General features: G+C 42.1%; 1 protein-coding gene across 6 annotated transcripts in view; it reads left to right on the top strand.

The window, feature by feature from the left end:
- The window catches only part of Adamts9 (ADAM metallopeptidase with thrombospondin type 1 motif, 9), a 172199-nt gene that overhangs the window by 11550 nt on the left and 137620 nt on the right, over positions 1 to 23029 (top strand). For all 6 annotated transcript variants that reach the window (XR_010065646.1, XM_063286081.1, XM_063286077.1 and 3 more), the window contains exons 4-5: positions 19925 to 20214; positions 22869 to 22952. Coding sequence is in view for 5 of the 6 variants with exons in the window: in XM_063286081.1 (XP_063142151.1) it covers positions 19925 to 20214; positions 22869 to 22952 (374 nt within the window). In the remaining variant the exon portion in view is untranslated. The remainder of the gene's footprint in view (positions 1 to 19924; positions 20215 to 22868; positions 22953 to 23029) is intronic.

Genomic DNA, 23029 nt, shown 5'->3' with positions numbered 1-23029 from the left:
GATGGCACACGAGTGGGCTTCTTATCATAGGTGCAGGAACAGAACTCATGCCCTCATGCTTGCAACATAACATTTGCCAACTCCCCATCCCCAAGTTCTGCTTTTGTTTGACCCGGAACCTTTCACAGGAAAATTAGTCTGATCAATGAACTGACAGGCTCGCTGGTAACTGTTACTATAGTTTCTCCTTTAGTCTGCATTGCACCAAGACCAGCTTCCCCCACCGCCATTAGGACCTTGAGCATTACGTTGCTCCTTGGCTCGTCAATGCCACACTTAAACAATTGGACAGTTGTGTTCAAGCAGTTCTGAACTGTTTCGGTGCTGCTTATTGTAGGAAAGAACTAGAAACAAGTACTACCTCCCCCCCCCCCAAGAAAGACAGGTGAATACGGTACTGTGCTAATGCAAGAAAGATTCCCATGGAGTCATTACAAATGAGGGTGCAGATTTAACACTAGGAAGTACAGAGCAGATGCAGATTATGAATTAGATGCACGTAAAGTCCCAGCTTTTAAAAATGACCAAGATGATCTGTGCTTATGGTTTTTTGTGCTGTATCCTAGGGCACAGGACAGTGGGCTATATTAATAGTTGTTTACCAATAACTGTATATTTATAATTAACAAGATTTTTTAATAATATAATTGTAACATAATATAACAGTATATGCAGAGGCACAAAAGTATGGGAAAGTGATTATTTCTTGTTTTTTTTTTTTTTTGGTTCTTTTTTTCGGAGCTGGGGACCGAACCCAGGGCCTTGCGCTTCCTAGGTAAGCGCTCTACCACTGAGCCAAATCCCCAGCCTGATTATTTCTTGTTTTAAAGAGCATAGGCAATCTTTGCTTTTCAAGTTTATACTCTTTTGCTTTGTTTTATTCTTTTGCTATTATTCTGTAGTACTTTTCACAGAATTTGGCAAGTGTGTCCAACCTGTAGTCTACTGGCCACATGAATATAAGGGTACATTGACCAAAACATAAAGCTTACCCAAAGTTTTTGAGGTGTGTGTATGTGTGTGTTTGTGTGTGTGTGTGTATGTGTGTGTGTATGTGTGTATGTGTGTGTGTATATGTGTGTGTGTGTAGGTGTGTGTGTATGTGTGCAGGTATATGTGTGTGTGAGTAGGTATGTGTGTGTATGTGTGTGTGTATGTATGTGTGTGTATGTATACGTGTGTGTATGTGCGTGTGTGTGTATGTGCGTGTGTGTGTATGTGTGTGTATGTGTGTATGTGTGTGTGTGTGTGTGTGTGTGTGTGTGTGTGTGTGTGTAGCTACATTGCACAGTTCCTGAGCATGAGCTTTGTAGATGACAACATCATGTCACAGGGTCAAAAAATCATACCCACTTGATTCTTATCCCTTAGGACTAGAGACTGCAGTTACTTTTAAGTGGACTTGTCACAGTGAGATAGATGAAGGTCCTTCTCTGTATTTATTTCTTTACTCTGTATTTACATGGTCAAGGTTGAGTCTCTATCTCAGCTCAGCAGCCTCCTAGACTGACCGCTGGGTACTGCAGTTAGTGTGTATCCTGACTACTTAATGGGCCCTCAAGGGTGCATACTTAAAGACTGGGGATCAACACAGTTCAGGCCATCATATGGGACTCTCCTCGTGTGCATCTGAGATTGCTTTACCACATATTATCATATCATTACGTTCTTCATCATCATAGGAAGTCATATCATTCCTATTCAACAACTGAGAAAAAAACACAGCTTTCCAAAGTCACACTCATGGCCGGAAGTGGGCGTACACCTCCACCCCAAACAAACAAGTTTAGTTTGTTCTATACTAGGAGCCAGACTTCACTGAAAACACAAATAAAAGCTGCCTTCTAGAGAATTCTATTTTGTCCCCATGTTGGTGAGATACATACTATATAGTCTGGCTTCACCTTGAGCTTCTGGTCCTCCTGCCTCTCCTGGCTGACACCGCAAATGGATGCCATCATACCCAGATTGTAAATTCTTTCAGACTTAAATTTTCAGAGCATCGCTTTTGATTTGCATCTAATGTCCAATTTTTGAGCAAATTTCCTATGGCTTGTGTTGAGCATGCATCCTGTATGGTTATGAGTCTTTATATAAATCACATGAGGGTTTTTTCCTTTTTTTTTAATTGTTATATGTTAATTATATACAGTAGGAACTGGTATGGCCTGTAATACAATTCATCCCCCTCTTTCACGAATTTGTCCCCTCCCTCTCTCACTGATCCCTTTCCCTTTCCCATCCTTTGCTTGCATGCCCCCAACTCCATTTTGAAATGACCCAGTGAGTTTTATTACTGTTGCTTACAGAGGGTAAGTGAAGAGTGGTTTACAGAAGAACGAGCACCTTATCAGTGGCTCCTCCATTGAAGTAAATGTTTCTCCCTCAACTCTACCAACCATTAACTGAGTAGCAACCCCCAGGTGGGAGTGGGGCCTTGGGAGCTACTCCTCTGGGTCATATGATGTAATTCTTCAAACACCTTCCACTTGTTGGTGAGAAAACTGAAGCACAGAGCTCATAAAGCAGAGTGATGTAAGGTCTAAATAACTCATAAGTGTAGATTTCCCCCAAGCCTTAGATCTGGTCTAGTTAGAAGACTTTCCCAGGCCTGCTCCTTTGTGGATTCAACTGCAATCATAGGAACTACCGTTCCTGGACAGATAACCCACTGGCCTTCCTGGAGTCTGGTTTGATTATGAGGAACTCCATGTCCCAACTTTTTACCCTGTGGCTTTGTGACTCTAGCATGCCCCTGTTGGAGTGTCTGCTTGTTACAGATTACCTTCTGGGATCCCCGTAACAATTTAGCATCAACCAACTGATTCCATCAGCACCTGCAGAGCAGGGAAATGCTCAGGAATCCCTCTGGGGAATTTTATGAACAACCCCGAGGCAGCTGGCCAGTGCCTGGGTTAATGGTGCTCCACAGTGGACTGATCAGTTTTTAGGCTGAAGCCAACCCTATTCTCCTTTGTACACATTTCCTGCATTTCCCTCTCATCTCCATCTCTCACCCTGTGAAATAAGAACAGGCAACTTCTAATTCAGGGGGACTCTCGGATTATTGTGCAGGACTCCAGATAAGTGCCCTGCTGACAACAGAGTGAGGACTTCGGATGTAGGAATGAACGATGTCTTCCTTCGTTTGTTCTCTCAGTATCACTATCTCACCTAGGCCTGGCCTCCAACTTGACCCTTCACTCTTAGTCTTCACAGTGCTAAGATTATAGGTATGTCCTGACACATCTGGTGCCATCTTGTTTGGTTTTTTTGTTTTTGTTTTTATTAAAAACCACATTTTATTATGAATGTATTCAAGTGTGCATAAAATAGAGGTGATAGCAAAAGGAAAACGCCATCTATATTTAATAGAGACTAAGGATTTCCCACTTACCTCTCGTTGGTTTGCTTTTTCCTGGAATGTTTTGAGCTCAAGATTCATGACTTTACATCTCTAAATATCTCAGTCTGGACACCTAAGGGAATTTCTCTACAAAACTGAAATCCATTTTCTGTGGTAAGCAAAATTAGCACCAGTTCCTCCACAGCACCCGAACAGCAGCTCCGTTAAAACAATTCCTACTTGTCTCGCAGTTCCTTCCTATTTGTTCAGATTGGGCTCTCCACACAGTCTGGGAATTGGGTGGAGCAGTTGCATCTTCAATAGTGTTTGTGTCGTTATCGTTGCTGATGTTAAAATCGCCGTGTGGTTTTAGATTTGCTCAAGCTGGCCCAGTTTGTTTGTCTGTCTGTCTGTCTGCTTGTCTGTTTGTTTTCTGTCTGCTTGTTCTAGTCTGTGCTTCATCCTGGTCAATTTGCTGCTACAATAATTTGAAGATCGAGCTAGCCCTCAACCATAGGGTGGGTATCACATGAAGTCTTTGGTAGTTTTGGAGGGATTCAGAGAAGCGCAAAAGGCAGTGTGGTTGGGCACTTTTGTTGTTGTTGTTGTTGGTGGTGGTGGTGGTGGTGGTGGTCATGTGTGTGTTTCACATGCATGTATGTATATGTGTTTACCTATGAGGGCTCCTATGTGTATGTGTGTTCTTGTGTAGACAGCCCAATGGTTTCTGTCAGGTATCTTCTTCAGTCACTCGCCACCTAATTTATAAAGGCAGGATTGCTTACTAGATCTGAAGCTCACCAACTCTGTTCATTTAATCTAGCTAACAAGCTTGCCCTGTATCTCTGCCTCCCAAATATTGGGATTACAGAGAGGCCTCCATGCCAATCCAGCATCTATATGGGTGTTAGGGATCTGAACTATGTCTTCACATTTGCATGGTAAGATCTTTACCTACTGAGCCATCTGCCTAGCATTGGGCTGGACTGTTTTATTGTTGTTGTTTTGCTTTGCTTTGTTTTTGTGTGTGTGTGTGTGTGTGTGTGTGTGTGTGTGTGTGTGTGTGTGTGACTCTATGCTTTGCTTTGCTGTCTCTTGGACTTTTCCTACCAATAGAAACAGTCTCTATTCATAGCACTTCTTCCCACTGTCTTCTATGACGCTCAGGGTGGTCCCTTACCTGGGAGTTGCCAGAAGAACTAGTTTGAAGATAGAAATGTAAAGTGGCAAGATAGCCTTGGACCTGAGGACATGTTGTGAGAAGGACTCTCCTGTGCCTTACTTCGAGCATTTTGAGTTTCTGAACCAGAGAGAGCCTGGAGGTGCATTTCCCTTACTGCTGCCAGGGTCAGGTATTTCCTGTCTCTTGCCCATCAGGATCTTGGGAGTTCCTGCTGTACTTTGGAAATCTCTTTCTGCTGCTAAGCGCTGCTTGCTAATGTGTTCATGTTCCCAGAAGCCACTTGAAGTGGGTGTGGATGCACATCGTTCTGTAAAGGGACCGTGAGAATTGTCAGAGGGCTTCTGCTGGTGGGAGCAGGAGCTCTTAGAGTTAGTATGAGGATCCTTCCTTCAACCCTTATCCAGGATTGGCTATTTCCAAGGTTTCTTTGTATGAGGGGACAATTGGCCTAATAATCATAGACTATTTATCATACAATGGTGATTTAGATTCCATAACTCTGTTTCCTCCAAGTTTTGATTCTTTGGGATAATCAGACCATTGCCGAGTTGATATTATGGTCTTTCTGGGTAAACTTTTGCAGATAAACTTTCTCATGCCACTTTTTGTAATGTTTGGACCAGATGTCTGGGTGAGCATTCTGTATGAATGCAAATCTTAAATAAATAGGAAGTACCACTGAGAGGAAGACAGGTAGATGCTGCTGGGTCAGGCTTATAGTGGGGCTGGTGGCTTTCAGGAGAGAAGAGACCCCAGTGAAGGCTGATCTGGGGTGTGCCTTCCGTTTTCATCCATTCTTTGTGATGTTAGAATGTTGAGAAATGCAGCTTGTGTCTGGAGAGGGTTCAACCTGATTTCAGCATAGCCTTAGAATGTTTTCTTCTCTGACTTTTAAAGATCTTTTTATTTTCCTCTTGGGTTTCCCAGTATTCCTGTTCCCATTTTATTTTAAGGTACAACTTACCTGCTGGAAGAGTCTTAGCATACAGTTGTGCAAGTTTGGGCAAATATTATGATATCAAAATAGTAGTCTCTCTTTTCCCACCAATACTCTATAAACAGGATCAGCAAGTTCATTGCATTTGAGATTCACCCACACCCCTGTCTTTGCTAGTCATCTACCCAGCCAGTTGTAGCCAGTTGTCCTTTTTACTACGAAGCACTACTCCATTCTATGGATGTAATGCTCATCCACTGTACAATTGGTGAGCACTGATTTTTCTGTTGCACATAGAGCCATTCTAAACACTGGAGTACAAATCTCTCTATGAATACACTTTTCATTTCAGCTGTATGTCCACCTTAGAGAGACTGGCTAATATAAAAAATGTGTATATAATTTTAAAAAGCAACAATTTACTAAGCTCTGTGTCATTCTGCAGTAGGGTATGAAAGTCTGTTTTCTGGGTCCTTACAAGGTCTTGCTACTTTGTGTATTTTGTTTGTTTGTTTGTTTGCTTATTTATTTATTTATTTACTTAGCAAGTCAAGGATGGATCAGAGTCTCTGTGCAGTTTTGATTTGCATTCCCTCGTGACTGCTGGTACTGAGCATCTGTACTCAGGGTTGTTCGCCATTCGTGTATCTTTGATGAAATAACTATTTATATATTTTGTCCATTTTTTAAAGAACAGGAATGCTTTTTTCCCCTCACTATTAAAGTTTGAGAGTTCGTTATCCATTCTGGATATAGGACCCTTATCAGACACAGTCTCTGTGAATATCGTCTCCTGGGCTAAGGCTTGTCTCTTCCGGAAGCTCCATCGTTTGCAGACACGAGCTTCCCAGGCAGCTTCTTCCCTTCTCTGGCAGCACTTAATGCACTTCAGTGTTCCACACTGTCATGGACCTCCACGGCAGCAAAAGCCAAGGGCTTGTCAAGAATAAGTGGAGAAAAGCGGAACAGGAGAGGCGTATTTAGTGCTTGTTAGTCAGAAGCAGTTTCTCCTACAGGATGGGTACGCTGATGTTTTTATTTCTGGCTGGCATCCAGCAGCGTGGTTCCAGTGTTCATCCACCGAGCTGTGTGTTAGGAATGTGGGTGATGTCAGGGCAGACCCGAGGATGCTGTTCTGTACCTGTGAACAGGTGTGCACATAGGAGGATCAAAGGAGCCAGGGGAGCAACAGGGCAGACCTGGGCAGAGGACTTGGCAGTGGAAGTAAGCCCCACCCAGCCATGGGCTGTTTGGGGAGGAGGAAAAACAAACACATAACTCCATTATTCTTGAAATTTCCTATTCTGGGCTCTGCAGGTTCTCCCCCGTACATCACTTTCGCTCATTCAAGCCAATGGCTAATCCTCACGTCTGATGTCATATTAGATACAAATGGAAGTAATTATATTCAGACTATCATATGTGTTAGAAGGTCAAAAACAAAAGCAAAATAACTCACTGTATCTTCTTCAGCATAATTTAACATTAGCTAAAAACCATCTTTTTCATATTGGTCTCTCCTTGGCAATTATTCCATTCTACCCTGCTGAGGGTTGTTTCCATCCATATTGCCTCTGTGAGTCTAGTTTTCGTTACTATTACAAAATGGCTGAGTGTGGGTAGCATGTACAGGAAATAGGTTATAACTTGGGAAGCCACTAATTAGACCTGTGGTGAGGGCCCAACAGAAATTGGCATCACGACAGGAGAGAAAGTGGGAGACAGAGATCAGATCGCTAGACCAGCAGCTGTAGGATAATTTAGGATTTAAAATCACTCTTGTGAGAACGGGCTTAGGTCTTACAAAAGGGGCAGGACAAAATTCCTATTGAATGGCTTAAGAATCTTGAAGATCCAACCACCTTACTGCCAAACCAGACAAGACTCTAACACATGATGTCAAACTTCATCTAACTCCTAATACAGTCTTTGATTGACCATAGCCAAGAAAAAGCCTTGGATTTTACTGATTTTGAGGCTAAGGACTCTGTTTATCTCTGTCCATTTTTATCTAATACAAATGTTCTGCTTCTTTTTTCTGTATTGAGAGGATCAAGGTCAGGACACCAGAGGTGGGATGAATGTCAGCCTTAGGTCCCCAAGATAGGCCTCGGTTTTCAGGCCCGTGTCTTTTCTGGGATGTGACACAAGGGAAAGCTGCCTCTGGGTGGTGCAAACTGGAGTTTGGCTGTAAGCGTGAGGATAATTAAAAATAAACGTGTGAGATTGTTCAAGAAGCTGCTTCAAACCCACAGAGGAATTTTTCACCCTCTAGTTCATTTAAAAGATTAAATTGTCCCAGTGAGAGCTGAATTTACATGAAATATTATTCAAGAATAATAAGATAGGGAGTGGTTGTTGGAGAGATGGCTTGGTCAGTGAGTGCTGGGCACACAAGTGTCCCCAGCACTCAGACTAAAATGCCAGACTCAGGAGCCTGTGTCTGAAACCCCAGAATTGGGAGATAGAGACAAATTGGTGAGCTCCAGATTCAGTGAGAAAACAAGATTGAAGATGGCCTCTTCAGGATAGTATTCAAGAAGAGGGATGCTGTCCCAATGTCCTTAACATATAATACAAACATATGTATATGTGCAGCACACGCACACACACACACACACACACACACACACACACACACACACACACACGAGAAAAAGAAAAACAGAACTTTTTAGAACCAGGCCAGGACACTGGAGGAAGTGCCCTATGGTTATACAGTTCTCATTGTCATCAAAATATAGGAAGCCACTTCCAAACTACTCCCTTCTGTGCCCAGTGGTACAGGCACCCTGGGATGGGAAAGAGTTACTGTTGCAAGCCCTGGTATAAGAAGGCATCCCTGGGAGGCTCCTGCTGTATCAATCGCATTCACAAGGAATGCTCTCTGGGAAGTGGTCCTAATTTTTAAAGCACTCCAGCCCTACAAGCTCTTTAATCTCAGTTCTGGGAAGGGAACCTGGTTCCCCCACAGGCATCCCAAGGCCACCCACGAGCTGCACTGAAGTGTCAGACAGCACCAAGCTCTGGAGCCGCCTGGTTTCTGCAGCCCCGAGGCAGCCCTCTTCTATGGACAGTGATGGCAGCTCTTACCCCTAGAGCCCAGGTCAGGTATAGATCCTGGTTCAGCATCCAGTACCTCTGTAGTCCTTAAGACTGGCCAGCGAGCATCCCAGGTCAGAGTGGCTGGAGTTTCTGTTTCATAGGTAAGGAGAAAGTGGTGCGGGTGCAAGGTCACACAGAGCAAATGAGGAGAAGCTGGCTTTTGAACATAGTCCCTCTGAATGCTGACCCCACCTCTAAACCCCCCAATCCCACTGCCTCCTGCATTTACTTTGCAAACTGCCTAGAAGTCTCTGTCCTCTGTGATCTCCAACTGATCTTAGACATGACTAAGGCTTCATGTTAAAATGGTAATACTCTGGATATGCTCAGTTTGTGGTGTGTTAAGTAGACTATATTAAGATTGATTTCTTTTTTAAATATGTATTTATGGTATGTGTGTGAATATGTGGTGGGGTACACACCACCACCAACTGGGGACCAAGCATTCAAATACCCGAGCTGCAGAGAATAAAGGACATTGCTCATTTAAACCACCACACAGTGGTCCAGTTTCATGTCTTAGTCCTCTCTCCTTGTCTCTGTGTGTGTCTCTCTCTCCTCTTTCTCTCCCTTTTTCCCTCTGTCACTCCCGTGCGTGCATGTCTGTGTGTGTGTGTGTGTGTGTGTGTGTGTGTGTGTGTGTGCATGCATGCTCTCTTAACTGTCTCTTCTCTCTGCTGTGTTCTCTGCTGTGCAGACATGTTTAAATTTCATGTGATTCCATTTGTCAGTTCTTGGGGTTATACCCTGAATTATTGGAACCCTTCTCAGAAAGTTCTTGCCTCTGCCTATACTGTCAAGTATCTTCCCTATGTTTTCCAAGTAGATTTCCTGGAAATATCTTTTTTAATTATTTCAAGCACCCTTCATTTTTCTGTCTATGAACTGAAATCAATAGTCCCTATCATATGTGTTCTCTGTGAGGAATAATGGGGCTCATCGCTGTAAAGTGCCTAGGACAGTAACTCACAGAGAAAACTCACACAGAGCAGCCAGTAGCATCCTAGCCCAGAGCCGCCATTGCTAATTCTCTGAGCTTTTTTAACCCCAGGACACAGACTTCTCTCGCCTTGTAAAGAAAACTCGTGTGCAGTCCCTCTGCCCTGTTGTATTTCCTGGGGATATTTAGTCCCCACCCCTTCTCTTAAATGGGCACAGATCCCATAACCACACACACACACACACACACACACACACACACACACACACACACACACACACACAAAGTGATTAAACTTTGTAAACTTTGTAAACAGATGTAAACTGTTTTCCTTCATGAAAGATGTCTCTGAGCTTTCAAAATGCTTATGTGTGTGGAGAAAGTTCCAGATGTGAATATCGTACATCATGTTTAACCTAATTAACTTGTTTTTTGAAATATCTTATGACAGAAATGTCCAGAAACCACTCTCACAGAAACATCATTCATAAAAGTCCAGGCAGCCAAAAATAAGTCTTCTGCCCCAAACTCTCTCATGCCCTTGTGTTTGCACCCATCGCTTGCCTGTACCATGCATGTGTCACTGGACAGTGGGGAACTTGGTGCTTTTTGTTCTTGTTCCTGCTTTTTTATTTTGTTTTCTAACACAGCCTATAGTTGGTTGCAGACACTCATGTTGGGAACATAACCCTGGGAGTATCTCAGAGCCCATTATCATTTTTGAAGTCAGGACGCCGAAGGCCTTTAAAGAATGATTAAACCCTGTTGGTTTCCACTCACGCCAACTGGAGCTTTATGCACCTGTAACATCCTGACCCTCACTTAACTCTTCCTGCACCTGCATTGAAGCTCGGGGCAACTTTACTGAACTATCCGGGGGGGTTTGGGGGCTTTTTCTCTTCCCTTTTTCCCTTGCCCCGTTGCTTTGTCCTTTGTTGCTTCTTACTCCTCTGACCCAATGGGACTTTCTTGCATTTTTCAGTCTCTGTCTGAAGGCTTCATTACGTATCTATGAACATGACCCCAGCAGTGGGAATCCTAGCTCCAACTAGAACTACAATGGCAGAGGCCGATCAGCTCTGTGCTGTGTCCTCAGCTCTCCGGTCAGTTAAGACATGGTGGTGTTTGTTGCAGCGACTCAGGGTGGTGCATTCGTGGCTTTTCTCGTTGCAAGGAGAAAGGGGGAGGCTGTGATCAGGATGTAAAGTGAATAAATGAATTGAATTAATGAAAAAACAGAAGGGGTCTCTTTGATACCGTCAGTATAACAGCACCCACTATGTTACAGTGTTAAGTGGGGGTATTTAATGCTTTCCAGGCTCCTGCTCTAAAAGAATCCGATGTGCCGTCCCCTTTAATAGCCACAATTCTCCTTTTGTAGGTTTACTATTATTATCTTTATTTTACTAAGGAGGAAAGTGAGGTTCCATGGCAGGAAATTGTTCAAGGAAGGGCAGCTGGTGAGTTAGAGCAGGAATGGGAGCCGAGACCTGACTCCCCTAACTAAGTGGGGAACAGTAATGGTGGCTGCTGGCTTTCCTTCCCTCGGCCAAGTTCCAGCACAACAGAAAGGAGTAGGGGCTTTGTTCTTGAGGCCTCCCTTTGGTCCTCGCCATGTGATTCCTCAGCCCACCAAGACCATGAAGTCACAAGGTCACCCTGTGCCTTAAGAACACTCGGTTAAACTTTGATAAGTTTGCGAAAGTGCACAGCAGTAATTAACCTCCTGACTGTTAACATTAACATTTGGATCGGCTCCACTCAGCCCCAGCTGGCAGAAACAGTTTGGTGAGTAGCCACTAAGTAACAAGAGTGTGTGTGTGTGGTTCTCTAAAATAACCCAGACTCTTTAGTAGTGCGGTGAGCATTTCCATACATTATAAAATGAGACTTACTTAAAATGTTTTCAACAATGTATGAGCAAACATCCCCAAAATTTGGTTGTAAATTTTTTTCCCTAGTGAGGCATGCTAAATGTTTACGATATTAGATTTTTAAGAGTTGAACTCAGTTTTAAAATTGCTCTGTGGTTACTTTTGTCCCTTTCAACTTACTTGGGCATGAAATAGGTGCTCAAGACGATGTCTTAAACTTCCAATTTATAAGGAATGTTTCCTATAAGTACTTTCTTATTTAATTCCCAGACACGCTTGAAATGGAAGCAGGAGTTTTGTTTTGTTTTGTTTTCCTGCTCCACTGGGAGATGGAAGGCCACCCTCAGTTCCTCTGGCTGTACCCATCTTACTCCTTTCACCCTAAGGTGCAGTGATGTCAGCACCGAAGTGTGGTGTGCTGTGCTCATCGGCCCTACCCATGAGGATAAAGATCGTTGAAGTCATTATCCTGAGCCAAAACATTATTTTTAAGTGCACTTAATCACTCTACCCTAAATGGTTCCTTTTAAAATCTAACTCATATTATACTTTTAGGACTGGTTTAAAAATAGCAAGCAAGAATAATGACAGGATTTATTTACTCCTTCCTGTGCACCAGGCAAGAGTTAGCATGTTGCATTCATAAACGCCCATTATCCAAAGGAGCTGTAAACAGACACTGTTTTCCCTTGGTCTGGAAGTGGGAGAACAGAGAGATAGACAGGGATGTGCCCAGTGTCAAGTGGGGCTTCTGTGATGTCTCCTCTCACTGTGTGAGTTCTTAGTGCTCAGGGTGTTTGGTGGAAGAGAAGCATTAGTACTTTTGATGACATCAAAGTCAAAATGATTGCAAAAGCCAACACTAACTTAGTTTTAGTAATTGCCCATAGGAACTGTAGTGCCTAAGCTCTAGTCACAGGAGAGACGACTGCCTGGCCGAAAGTCTCTCTGGGTCTGTCTCTCTCTGTCACATGAGCACATGCATGTGCACACGCATGTGCACACACACACACACACAAGCACACACATGTTCCATTTCATTTCATTTTGTTTTGTAAAACATAGTCATATGTAGCCCAATCTGGCTTCAAACTCCAAATCCTCCTTTCTCTACTTCCAAAGTACTGGGGTTACAGGTGTGCACCTCCCCGCCCAGCAAAGAATCTGTTTACATGCACAGATGAGATTCATATTGCTTAAATATTACATTTTCTCAGACATGCCCTTGATTCTCAGAAGAATCAACACACTATTGTAGTGTTTGAATGAGGTCAGTTTTCTTATAAGCGATTGGACAAAGTAAATGAGCTTAATTTTCCAAGACTGATTAAAGAAGAAGAGATATGAAAAAGGATTCCTTGTTTCTAAGGTTTTTATTCAATCCCCAGGAAGCAATGTGGCATTTGGGAAAAAAATGTTATAGCTGCTAAAAATGTAAAATGCAGACTTATCATGTGGCCTTGAAGTTCTACTCCTGCATATATATACATCTATGTACATATATATATATATCCACATTTAGAACAATGATACAATTTTTAAAAATTTTTAGCATTAGAGAACACTAGGCACTTTGAAAGCAATTTTATTGCTGTTTGAAATGCAAAATGTAGCATTGTTGTGTGATCTAGAATTCTACTCCTACATATATATTTATATATATATGAATATATGTATGCATATGTGTATATTCATATATATATATGCAAAATGAAAACACACCCATCCATATATCAGCTTCCTTCTGTCAGTTTGCTGACTATCCACCCAGATATCAAATAGAGAAGCGTGTTGGTATATCCTTTACAGTGGGTTATTTGGCAATAAAAAGCAATAGAACACAGACGTATGCTACAACATGGAAACTTTAAATGAGGTAAAAGAATCTAGGCACAAAATGCTACACAATGTATGAATCAGTTCATATGCTCTGCATAAAGAGGCAAACCCACAGATGTCAAAATGTAGATTCGTAATTGGTAGGGCTGGGAAAAGGGAGCAGTGGGGGAGTGAGTGCTGATAGGTGTAGGGTTTGTCTTGGAGACGATGAAACTATTCTAAAAGTAGACAATGGCCGTATGGTTCAATTCTATGACTAGATTAAAACCCACTGAGTTGGGCTAGAGGTGGGGAAAACTCGGTGGTAGAGTATTTATGCGGTATCATGAGAGAATGGGCACCTGTAAGAGCACATACACGCCTACACAGAGGGCGAGGATACACTTCAAAGGGACATGTTCAGGGTGTGTAAATCTAAACGGAATTGCTGTTGAAAGGTGATGATGAATATGAAGCTATGTATGAAGAATTGCACCAAGACTTAGCCATTTGTAACAAGAGAATAAAATTAATCAGTCCATTTTTATAAAAGTCTAAACCAAGTGACACTGTAAATTCCTGAAACACACCCCTTGATTCTTTTATGCTGGAAGACCACTGAAGAGAATGTTCTCCAGGACTGAGAACTACCCTTCTGTTTTGAGGCTAGAGAATGAGTAAGTGTATTGGCTCAGTATCTCGTGCTGTTGTTGCTGTTGTTGCTGCTGCTGTTGTTGTTGTTGTTGTTGTTGTTGTTGTTGTTGTTGTTGTTGTTGTTGAGATGGGGTCTCTCTATGTAATCCCGACTGTCCTGAAGCTCACCTTTTAGATCAGGCTGGACAAGAACTCACAGAGACTCTCCTGCCTCTGCCTCTTGAGTTCTGGAATTAAAGGCATGTACCACCATGCTTGGCTCTAATGCAACATTTTAAATAACTTGCTAAAATGACCAGTGTGCTAGACACTAGTTGGGCCGATTAAATCAATAGATAACTCATGAGGAGGAAAAGTGAAGTAGGTGAAAGGCTGAGGAGTATCACACACGAGAATGTCTTCATTTTGTTATGAAGAAGTGATTTGATTTCTGCAGTTTGGTTTAATATTTATTTCACTCTTCGTTTATTTGTGTTTGGGAGGGTTGGGCTAGTGCGTGCCTGTGGAGTCAGAGCACACATTTCCAAAGTCCGTTCTCCCCTCCCACTGTGGAGCCTGAAGATCAGGCTTTCCCATTCCTAAGTTTCTTCTGACAAGAGTAAACCTTTTTTTCCTTAATGCCTAAAGTAGTGTGCTACAATTTGGTTGTGGCTTGTCCTTCCAAGGTGGGTGTGTTCTGGCTTCAACCCAGTGAGGCAGTGTGAAAAGGGAAGGCTTTACTAGGTGAGACCTAATGGGAAGGTTTCCTGGCTGCTGGGGACAGGTCCCTAGAAGAGGTGTACGTAGTTCTCTTGAGTCCCTGGTTAACGACCCCCCCACCCCTGTGTCTCTCACAATGGCTTCCTCTGTGATGTTATCCTGAGAACCTTACCCAAAGACAAACAAACTGGCTGCCTGAACTAAGGTTTCCAACCTCCAAAACTGGGAGCTAAATGAACAAGTTTACTCACACATTTTCTTTGCTAGATACAGCTACTTATGTATTGAGAATTCCGTGTGTTCTGTATTTACATTACTCTGCTTCCTCTCCGTCCTCCAATTCCAAGTCCCTCCTACCCCTCAACTTGTGATCTCTGTTCACTAATGATAATTACTACTACTACTACTACTACTACTACTACTACTACTACTACTACTACTACTCACACACACACACACACACACACACACACACACACACACACACGCATACTCCCAGGTAATTTTCACTCCCTGCCATTTTCCCATTCCCCTCTCCATGGCACCTACATGTAGCTATTCCCTTTTCTGTATCTCCTTCAACCCCTGCTTCTCCACTTCTGGTAGTTTCTTTTTACTTTCCTGGTGTCTGCAGTTATTCCAAGCATGCATTTATATTTAAAGATTTGGAACTGAGATCTCTGTGAAAAGAAAACATCACATTTGTCCTTCTGGGTCCGGGACGCCTCATTCAGTATAGTATTTCGTTTGTTTGGTTGCTTGGTTAGTTTTGGTTTTTAAGACAGAGTTTCTCTGTGTCTTTCTGACTATTCTGGAGCTGGTTCTGTAGGTCAGCCTGGCCTTGAACTCAAAGATTTGCCTGCCTCTATCTCCTGAGTGCTCAAGATTAAAAATGTGTGCCACCACGCCCAGCTTTTATTTGGTATAATATTTTCTAATTCTATTCACCTGCAAATTTCATGATTCCACTTTTCTTTGCAGCTGAACATGTTACACGTTCTGATCATCTGTTCCTCAGGTGAAGGACGTTTGTCTGTTTACATTTCCTGACAACTGTCGAGTAGACTCGCCATGACCTTGGCTAAGCGAGTATCTGTGGCATAGACTCTGGAGTCCTTTGGGCATCTGCCAATTAGTGGTCTAGCTGGCCCATACGTTAGGTCTATTTCTAGCTTTTTGAGAATTGTCAACACTGATGCCCGTAGTGACTGGACAGTTTGCAGTTCCTCTGACTGTGAATGCCTCCTGTCCCCACTGCCTTTCCAGCATTTGTGGTTGAGCTTAGCACTTTCTCCCTGATGTAAAATGAAGTTTCAGAATAGTTTTAATATCAGTCTCCTAATTGGCAATAATGAGATATTTCGTAGCCCTCGTCATTTCTTCTTTTGAAAGAAATCTGTTCAGATCTCTAGCCCACTTTTTTTTCATTGGCTCATTTATTTTCTTGACCCTATTTTTTTTTAGTTCTTTCCATATTCTGGATATTAATCATCTATTAGATGCATAGTGGGCATGGATACTTGACCTTTCTCTTCATTCACTTGATTATTTCCGTACAGAACTGTTTTAGATTTATAAGGTCCCATCTATCGATGATTGGTCTTAATTCCTGGGGAAATAAATCCTATTCTGAATGCCTTTCTGAAAACTCCAGTCAAGTGGCAGGATGTGAAATGAACTTAGAAAATCACTAGGCTTTCTATACATCAGCAAGAAACACCCTGAAAAGGAGATTGTGAAAACAGTCCCATTCGTAACACCTTCAAAAACTGTGAAATAAATCTAAGAGGCGAAAACTCCAAGTCTCTGCAGGAGGAGACTGAGAAAGATATTGGGGAAGGGAAAGGGAGCCCATGCTCCCAGATTGGCAGAATTAATCATGGAAGAGTGATCATTCTACTAAAAGCCATTTGCAAATGTAATGTAATCTTTATAAAAATCCCTACAACATTCTTTATAGAAGTAGAAAAAAATTCAACTTCAAATGGAACCCCCAAACCCTAATAGCCAAAGTAATCTTGAGCAAAAACGAACAATTCTTGGGAGTTTATAGCTCCAGATTTCAAGATATGTTACAGAGCTACAGTCATCAAAACAGAGTGGTACTGGCAAAAAAAAAAAAAAAAAGCCACGTAGATCAATGAAACCAAAGTCCTGCAGATAAGTGCATGTAGCTACAGGTATCTGATATTTGGCAAAAGTGCCAGAATATACACTGTGGAAAAGGCAGCATCTTCAACAAATGGTTTTAGGAAAACCAGATGTCCACATGTAGAAGAATGAAATCAGACCCCGTATCTATCACCTTGCCCAGAAAATTGACTCTAAATTAATCAAAGACTCAAGTGTGAAACCTGAACTCTGAAGCACAGAAGAAAGCATAGGCTTTTCCTACTAGCGTTTGGAAACAATGTTACTGAGTCACAGTTCTCTAACCATATGAATCACTCCCTCAATGTGTTAATGAGTGTGATCATCATCGGTGTCTCGGGGGCACACACAAGTGAAAACCCTACTGTTTAGCATACTTTGAGATTAAAACGCTCTCCTCCTTCCGCTGCCACTTCCCTCCTCCTGTCCTCACTACATGCCCAGCCTGAAGCAGCTGCTCCTTTTTCTTCTGGCTCTGCCTGTGGCTCTGCCTGTGCTCATTTTCTGAGCATTTCATGTGCCTAACATCATGTCACCTGTGGCCTTTTGTGACAGACATCTATCATCTGACTGATACAGTGAAGTTCAGCACAGTGTCTTCTAATGACCCAAAGGTCAAGTTGTTTCCATTCAAATTAGAAGTCCGGCCCTTTCGCTATACACCAGGACCTGAGTTAAATGCCTAGAAACCACACAAGTGTAGGGGTGTACACTTGTGATCCCAGCAGTGAAGAGATGGAGAAAAGCGATCATTGGCCAGCCAGTGCAACCTTTTCGGTGAGCACAGGTACCAGGGAAACACTATGTTTCAAAACTAGGGTGGAAAGATTTTAGGAAATATATACATACATATACATACATATATATATATATATATATATATATATATATATATATGGTCCTTTGCTGTCCTCTACATTCATGTGCATATATGTCCCATCCTTACACCCTCCTCAAAAGAACATTCGCAGATGTCATCAAGCACAGAGTATTTCCTACGCAATGGATGAATTGTATGGAAATGTGTGGACTAATTTTACATTTCAACATGCCTCATTCACCTAATGCAAAAAGCAAACTCCCTTGGAAAATGTCCATGGCTAACTGTTTTGTTACCGGTTCAGCTTCCCTTTGGTAATGGTTAATCTCCAGCTGTTGAAAAATGTCGCCAAATGACCGACACAGTTAGGGTGCTGGTAGGATATGTGCCTGGGACCTTCTACCAATATCCACTGCTGTGTAACTGTGGCCAGCTGCTCGGCTTCTTGATATTAACTTCTTTATCTGTAAAAGGAGAGGTCATTTTCTGAGTTTGAAAAGTAGTTTAGTCTATGAGATAATAGACAAGCCTAAGAGTCGCAAAAGCACAGTGCCTGGCCTGTGTGAGATGCTAATCAGTATCTGTTCTGCGTTCATCTGGGGATGTGAAACTTGAATGACAGCCTAACCCCTGTGGCATTGGTAGACTGAGATTATACTTGAAAGAGAAGCTAGGACGACACGTCTAACGTTGCAGGCTCTCATGTCCCAGGTTTTGAGTTAGCTGTGTTCTTTGTAGTTGTATTGCACAGGACTTGTTCAACAGTTCGAAATTTTTCACCATTTTAATGATCAGAATATTCAGTTGGGCCCAATGCACACCCCAGGCTTAATTCTTTAAGCAAGTGGTTATAATTGTCAAGTACTCAGGCCCATCAAGTATGAAAACACTTAAAGTCTATCCTCTCAATTTGTATCTTTGGCATTGATGGAAGGAATCATTTCTCAGGTCCTAGGCACTGAGGAATACTTCTTAATCATGCAATTCTGCTCCATTATTATAACATGAATTGAATGCATATTTATGAACAATAAGCAAGATAACTGATGAAATCAAGTTTTTTTTTTCAAAATGTGTTTTGACAGGCCCTTTCATATGTATTTTTTTTTGTTCTGTGGTTGGTGATATGAAAATTGAATGTTGCATTTCAACATTTGAGCTTTTTATTAAATTCCTCAGAAACAGTCTGGCTTCCACAGGTGTACGCACACACATGCACACACCTAGGCCTGGGTAGGACAGAGGAGTCCCTTTCCCAACAAGACTACAGGTCCTTACAGGGTTGCTGCACCATGGACCACGCTTTGCAGAAAACCTGGAAGCCAGGAGGCTTGGAGATGCATCAAGCTACCCTGGCAGAAGCCGGAGTCTCAACTCCTGGCCCACACTCTGCCCTGAATCTGTTTCCTTTCCTGATCGCTGAAATGAATTAATTGCAAGTTCAGAGATATCAAATAGCAGTGACTCTTCTGTCTCACTGCCATGATGACCTGAGGAAGGAATAGGACGTTTTACTCTGTTCTCTAGTGTCTTTTACATTGTTAGCCGGTTACCTCTCAGACATCTCTCTGCTGTCTACCATTGGATTTCAAACAAACAAACAAAAACCATTTATAACTTTCCTTCCTTGGCCTTTACTATATCCATGATAAAGATCAACGGGCAAGAACCATTTAAATCCTAATGGAAGGAGCCTTATGCTGTCATTTTCCTTAACCCAGGCCTGATAGTCTAGGCTAGTCAGTATGAATCTATTGAAGCTTCCCAGGGAAACTACTTCCAGATGTAGTCATTTCAGTCAGACACACAGTGAGAGTGTGGCTTGGGTTCTATTTATACACCTCATAGTCTGTAGTTTATTTTGTATGTCATTTGAGTATAGAGGCATTTATTTATTTAGTGTATGTGTATGTGTATGTGTGTGTGTAGTGTGTGTGTATATGTGTGTGTTGTGTGTGTGTGTGCAGTGTTCGTATGTGCATGTGGGTGCTTGTATATGTGCATCCAGGTGTACATGCACATGTATGTATGTGTTTGTGTATACTTGTGGAAGCTAGAGGTCAATGTTAGGTGTCTTCCATAGTTGCATATATTATTTTTTTGAGATAGCATCTCTCATTGGACCTGATGCTCACTAATTTGGCTATACTGGCTTACCAGTGAATTCCATGGATCTAACTGTGTCTGTCTTCCCAGCCATGGTATTTCAGTTCTCAGAACCAACCTGGTTTTCTATATGGGTGCTAGAGATCCAAAGTCAGGTCCTGGTATTTAGACAGCAAACACTTTACTAACTGAGCCATCTCCCTAGCACCTAAAGGCATCATTTTAACGCATGTACAATGTTTAGCATAAGTAGAGACTGATGTGTAATGAGTGCCCTCTGATATCTTACAGAACTCAAAAATAGCTACAGTAAAGACAAGAGGAAAACCAGACTTCGAAAACGGAGAAAGAGGAATAGCCTGGCTGACGACGTGGCAGCGTTAAAGAGAGGCATGGCAACTAAGGCGTTCTCTGGTTATAACAACAGGACAAATGGCACGAGGGACAGAAGGAACCACAAAAGAACCAAACGCTTTCTGTCCTATCCACGGTTTGTAGAAGTGATGGTAGTGGCTGACCACAGGATGGTTTTATACCATGGATCAAACCTTCAGCATTATATTTTAACCTTAATGTCAATTGTAAGTATACCAGAGACAAGGCTGTTCATGAGCTGACTCAATGTGCTGCTGGAGGGCGGGCTTGCTTTTCCATTCTGCTTGTAGTATCAATTGGAGACGGCATTTCAGCCATTCAAGTAAATGACCAAAGAGAGTATGTGGTTATTCACGGGCTGCCTTTTTATAATAAAGGTAGTAGTAGACACCAGCACTGAGTGTTGGTTCTCCTATGGCTATTGCACTTATTACTGGGAAAGCATTGCTTGGCTTAGGTCGAACTATCATCCTCTTTTGGTAGATAGGAACACTGACTCTGGAGTTAGGCCATTTGCTCATGATCAGGCACAGCTAGTAAGTGCCTTAGAGGCTATGCGTGACCTTCAGTTTACTGTTTCTTTGTTTCTTTGTTTGTTTTCTGGAGACTCGTGTTATTTAAGGAGCTTCACACAGTCTGGTGATACTATGCAGTGCTGGTTTAGAGTCTCAGTCATCCATGATGCTTTGAAAAAACCTATCTGCCCAGTCTAGCATCGTACTAGGGGTTATAATCAGGTAGGCCAGGGGAGAAGTTAGGGATCTCTGTATTTTTCTGCTCCTGTATTATATTGGAAACACAGTAAGTCTGCATGATCAGAAAACCAAGTAGAACCTAACACTAAGCGTCCATTTTTGTGCATACATGTTCCCTGCACCTCCCAGGAGCAAACACTGGGAAGGTTCCTGCTGCTTCTAACGAGCATGGTCCAACAAAAATATAATCTAATTCACATCTTGAATTTTGAGTATTCTAGTAGTACATTTTAGACAGTAACAAAACAGATAAAATTAATTTTAATCTATTTTTTGTGTCCATATACTATCATATCAATAATTATGGTGAAAGAGTTTCCATAAGTTTTCGACACCAAGCTTTCAAAATCCAGTTTCTGCTGGTTCAGCCAACCATGTATCCAAAATATTTGGAAAAGCCAGAGTGATAACTCAGCAGGCAAAGTGCTTCTCTCTCAAACATAAGGACCTGAACTCAATCCTTAGCTTACATGTCAAAAGCATACATGTTGTGGGCACATGTAATCCCAGTACTGGGGAAGCAGAGACTGCTAGAGCTCGCTATCCAGTCAACCTAGTCTACTTGACAGGCTCCCAGCCAGAGAGAGATTCTGTATCAAAAAACAAGGTAGACAGCTCCCAAGAAAAAAATACTCCACGTGCACATACAGCTGTGCACTCAAATGCACACGCACATACATATGTGCACACGCACGTGCATACATACACACATCAGACAAAAATCTTGCAACTATGCTAAACACACAAAGAATTTCTTTTCACTCTATAATCAAGACAATATAACAACTGCTTACATTTTTTTTTTTTTTGGCTCTCGTATGTAACCTAGAGATGACTGACAGGCTATGGTTGTCCATAGGCTCTGTGCGGGTAACGCACCATTTCACAGAGACAACTTGAACGTGTGCATGTTCCCCATCCTCAGCAGTCCTGGAGCCAGGCTCTCAGAGATACAGGAAAATTACTTCACAACTTCCACTGAAGCAGAAAGGAAGCATTCTCATGCACTCCCTATACCTTGTTTTTGTTTTTGTTTGTTTGTTTAATTAATTTTACTTGGTGGTGCACAGAGATCCAATGTCACTCATTTTCCTCTGATGGGTTAACCCTTCTTTACCTGAACAAAAGTCTACTTAGTAGGAATTTCTAGGTGTGTGAGAAAAGCCACCAACTATGCTTGGAGATGCCTATTGCTCTAGGCTGTCCTCTTCCCTCCCCACACCCTGTCCTGCTTCTTGCTCATTGTTGTGGACCATCTTTCCCTCCTCCTGCCTTTCCTCAGTTCTAACCCTCCATGTCTCATAGGCCCCAGCCCTCTAATACCCAGGGGATAGAGGGAAAACCTAAGCAGACCTCACAAGCCCCAGTTCCACATCCATAACACTGTTTCCGGATGTCAGAGGATTTTGACTACAGACCTGGCTTTTGGGTCAGATGACCTAGATTGGGATTTCTGGTTCTGCTATTTGCTGCTGTATAGCCTTTGTCTAGTTACTTTATCTGTCTGAGCCTCCTCCGTGACCTCTCTTGTTTCAAAGGGATGGTTGTAGTACCTAGCCCAGGGTTTCGCTGTGGGAACTAAGTGTAAATCCAGTTTTCTGCCAGAATCTAGTCTATGGTAAGCGCCAGCCAACATAGCTGACATAAATAAATAATTAATAGCAACAACAATAACAATAATAATATAATAACAGTGCAGAAACAGTTTGCATTGCAGTTGAGCATATAAATGGGCAATGAGCATGAGGAACGTGTATCAGTATTTATGTGGGAACTCAGGAATTCAAATGGCAGCGAAGTGCTTGATGGAAAATTAATATGCAATGCCTTGGGACAAATAAGTCATACAATGATGCAGCATCAAGGGAAAATGCCTCAGAATTTAAATTTGCTAGAGTTCATTTTTATCTTAAAAAAAAATCCTGCCATCTATGAATTTTACGACAATGCCGTAAGTCAATATTTGTACCGTGAACATTCAGAACCGTAGACCACGTGTGTTGCACGAAACGTAGGAAGCGATGAAAGCCAACCTAAGAAGTGAATTGCTTGTTGCTTACCCAGAGAGCCCACCATTAACTTTGAAAAATTTATCTCGGTTGCAGGTAGCTTCTATCTATAAAGACTCAAGTATTGGAAATTTAATTAATATTGTTATTGTGAACTTAGTTGTGATTCATAATGAACAGGTAATAAAGTTTATTTTTCTCTTTTCTTTTCTATCTGTATCCGAAATGGCATATCTAATTGGTGTTGTTGCATAGAC

This window comes from Rattus norvegicus, chromosome 4, assembly GCF_036323735.1.
Source record: "Rattus norvegicus strain BN/NHsdMcwi chromosome 4, GRCr8, whole genome shotgun sequence".
Lineage (NCBI taxonomy): Eukaryota > Metazoa > Chordata > Mammalia > Rodentia > Muridae > Rattus > Rattus norvegicus.
The sequence above is the reverse complement of the archived record's forward strand: the minus strand, read 5'-3'. Positions and strand labels throughout refer to the sequence as shown.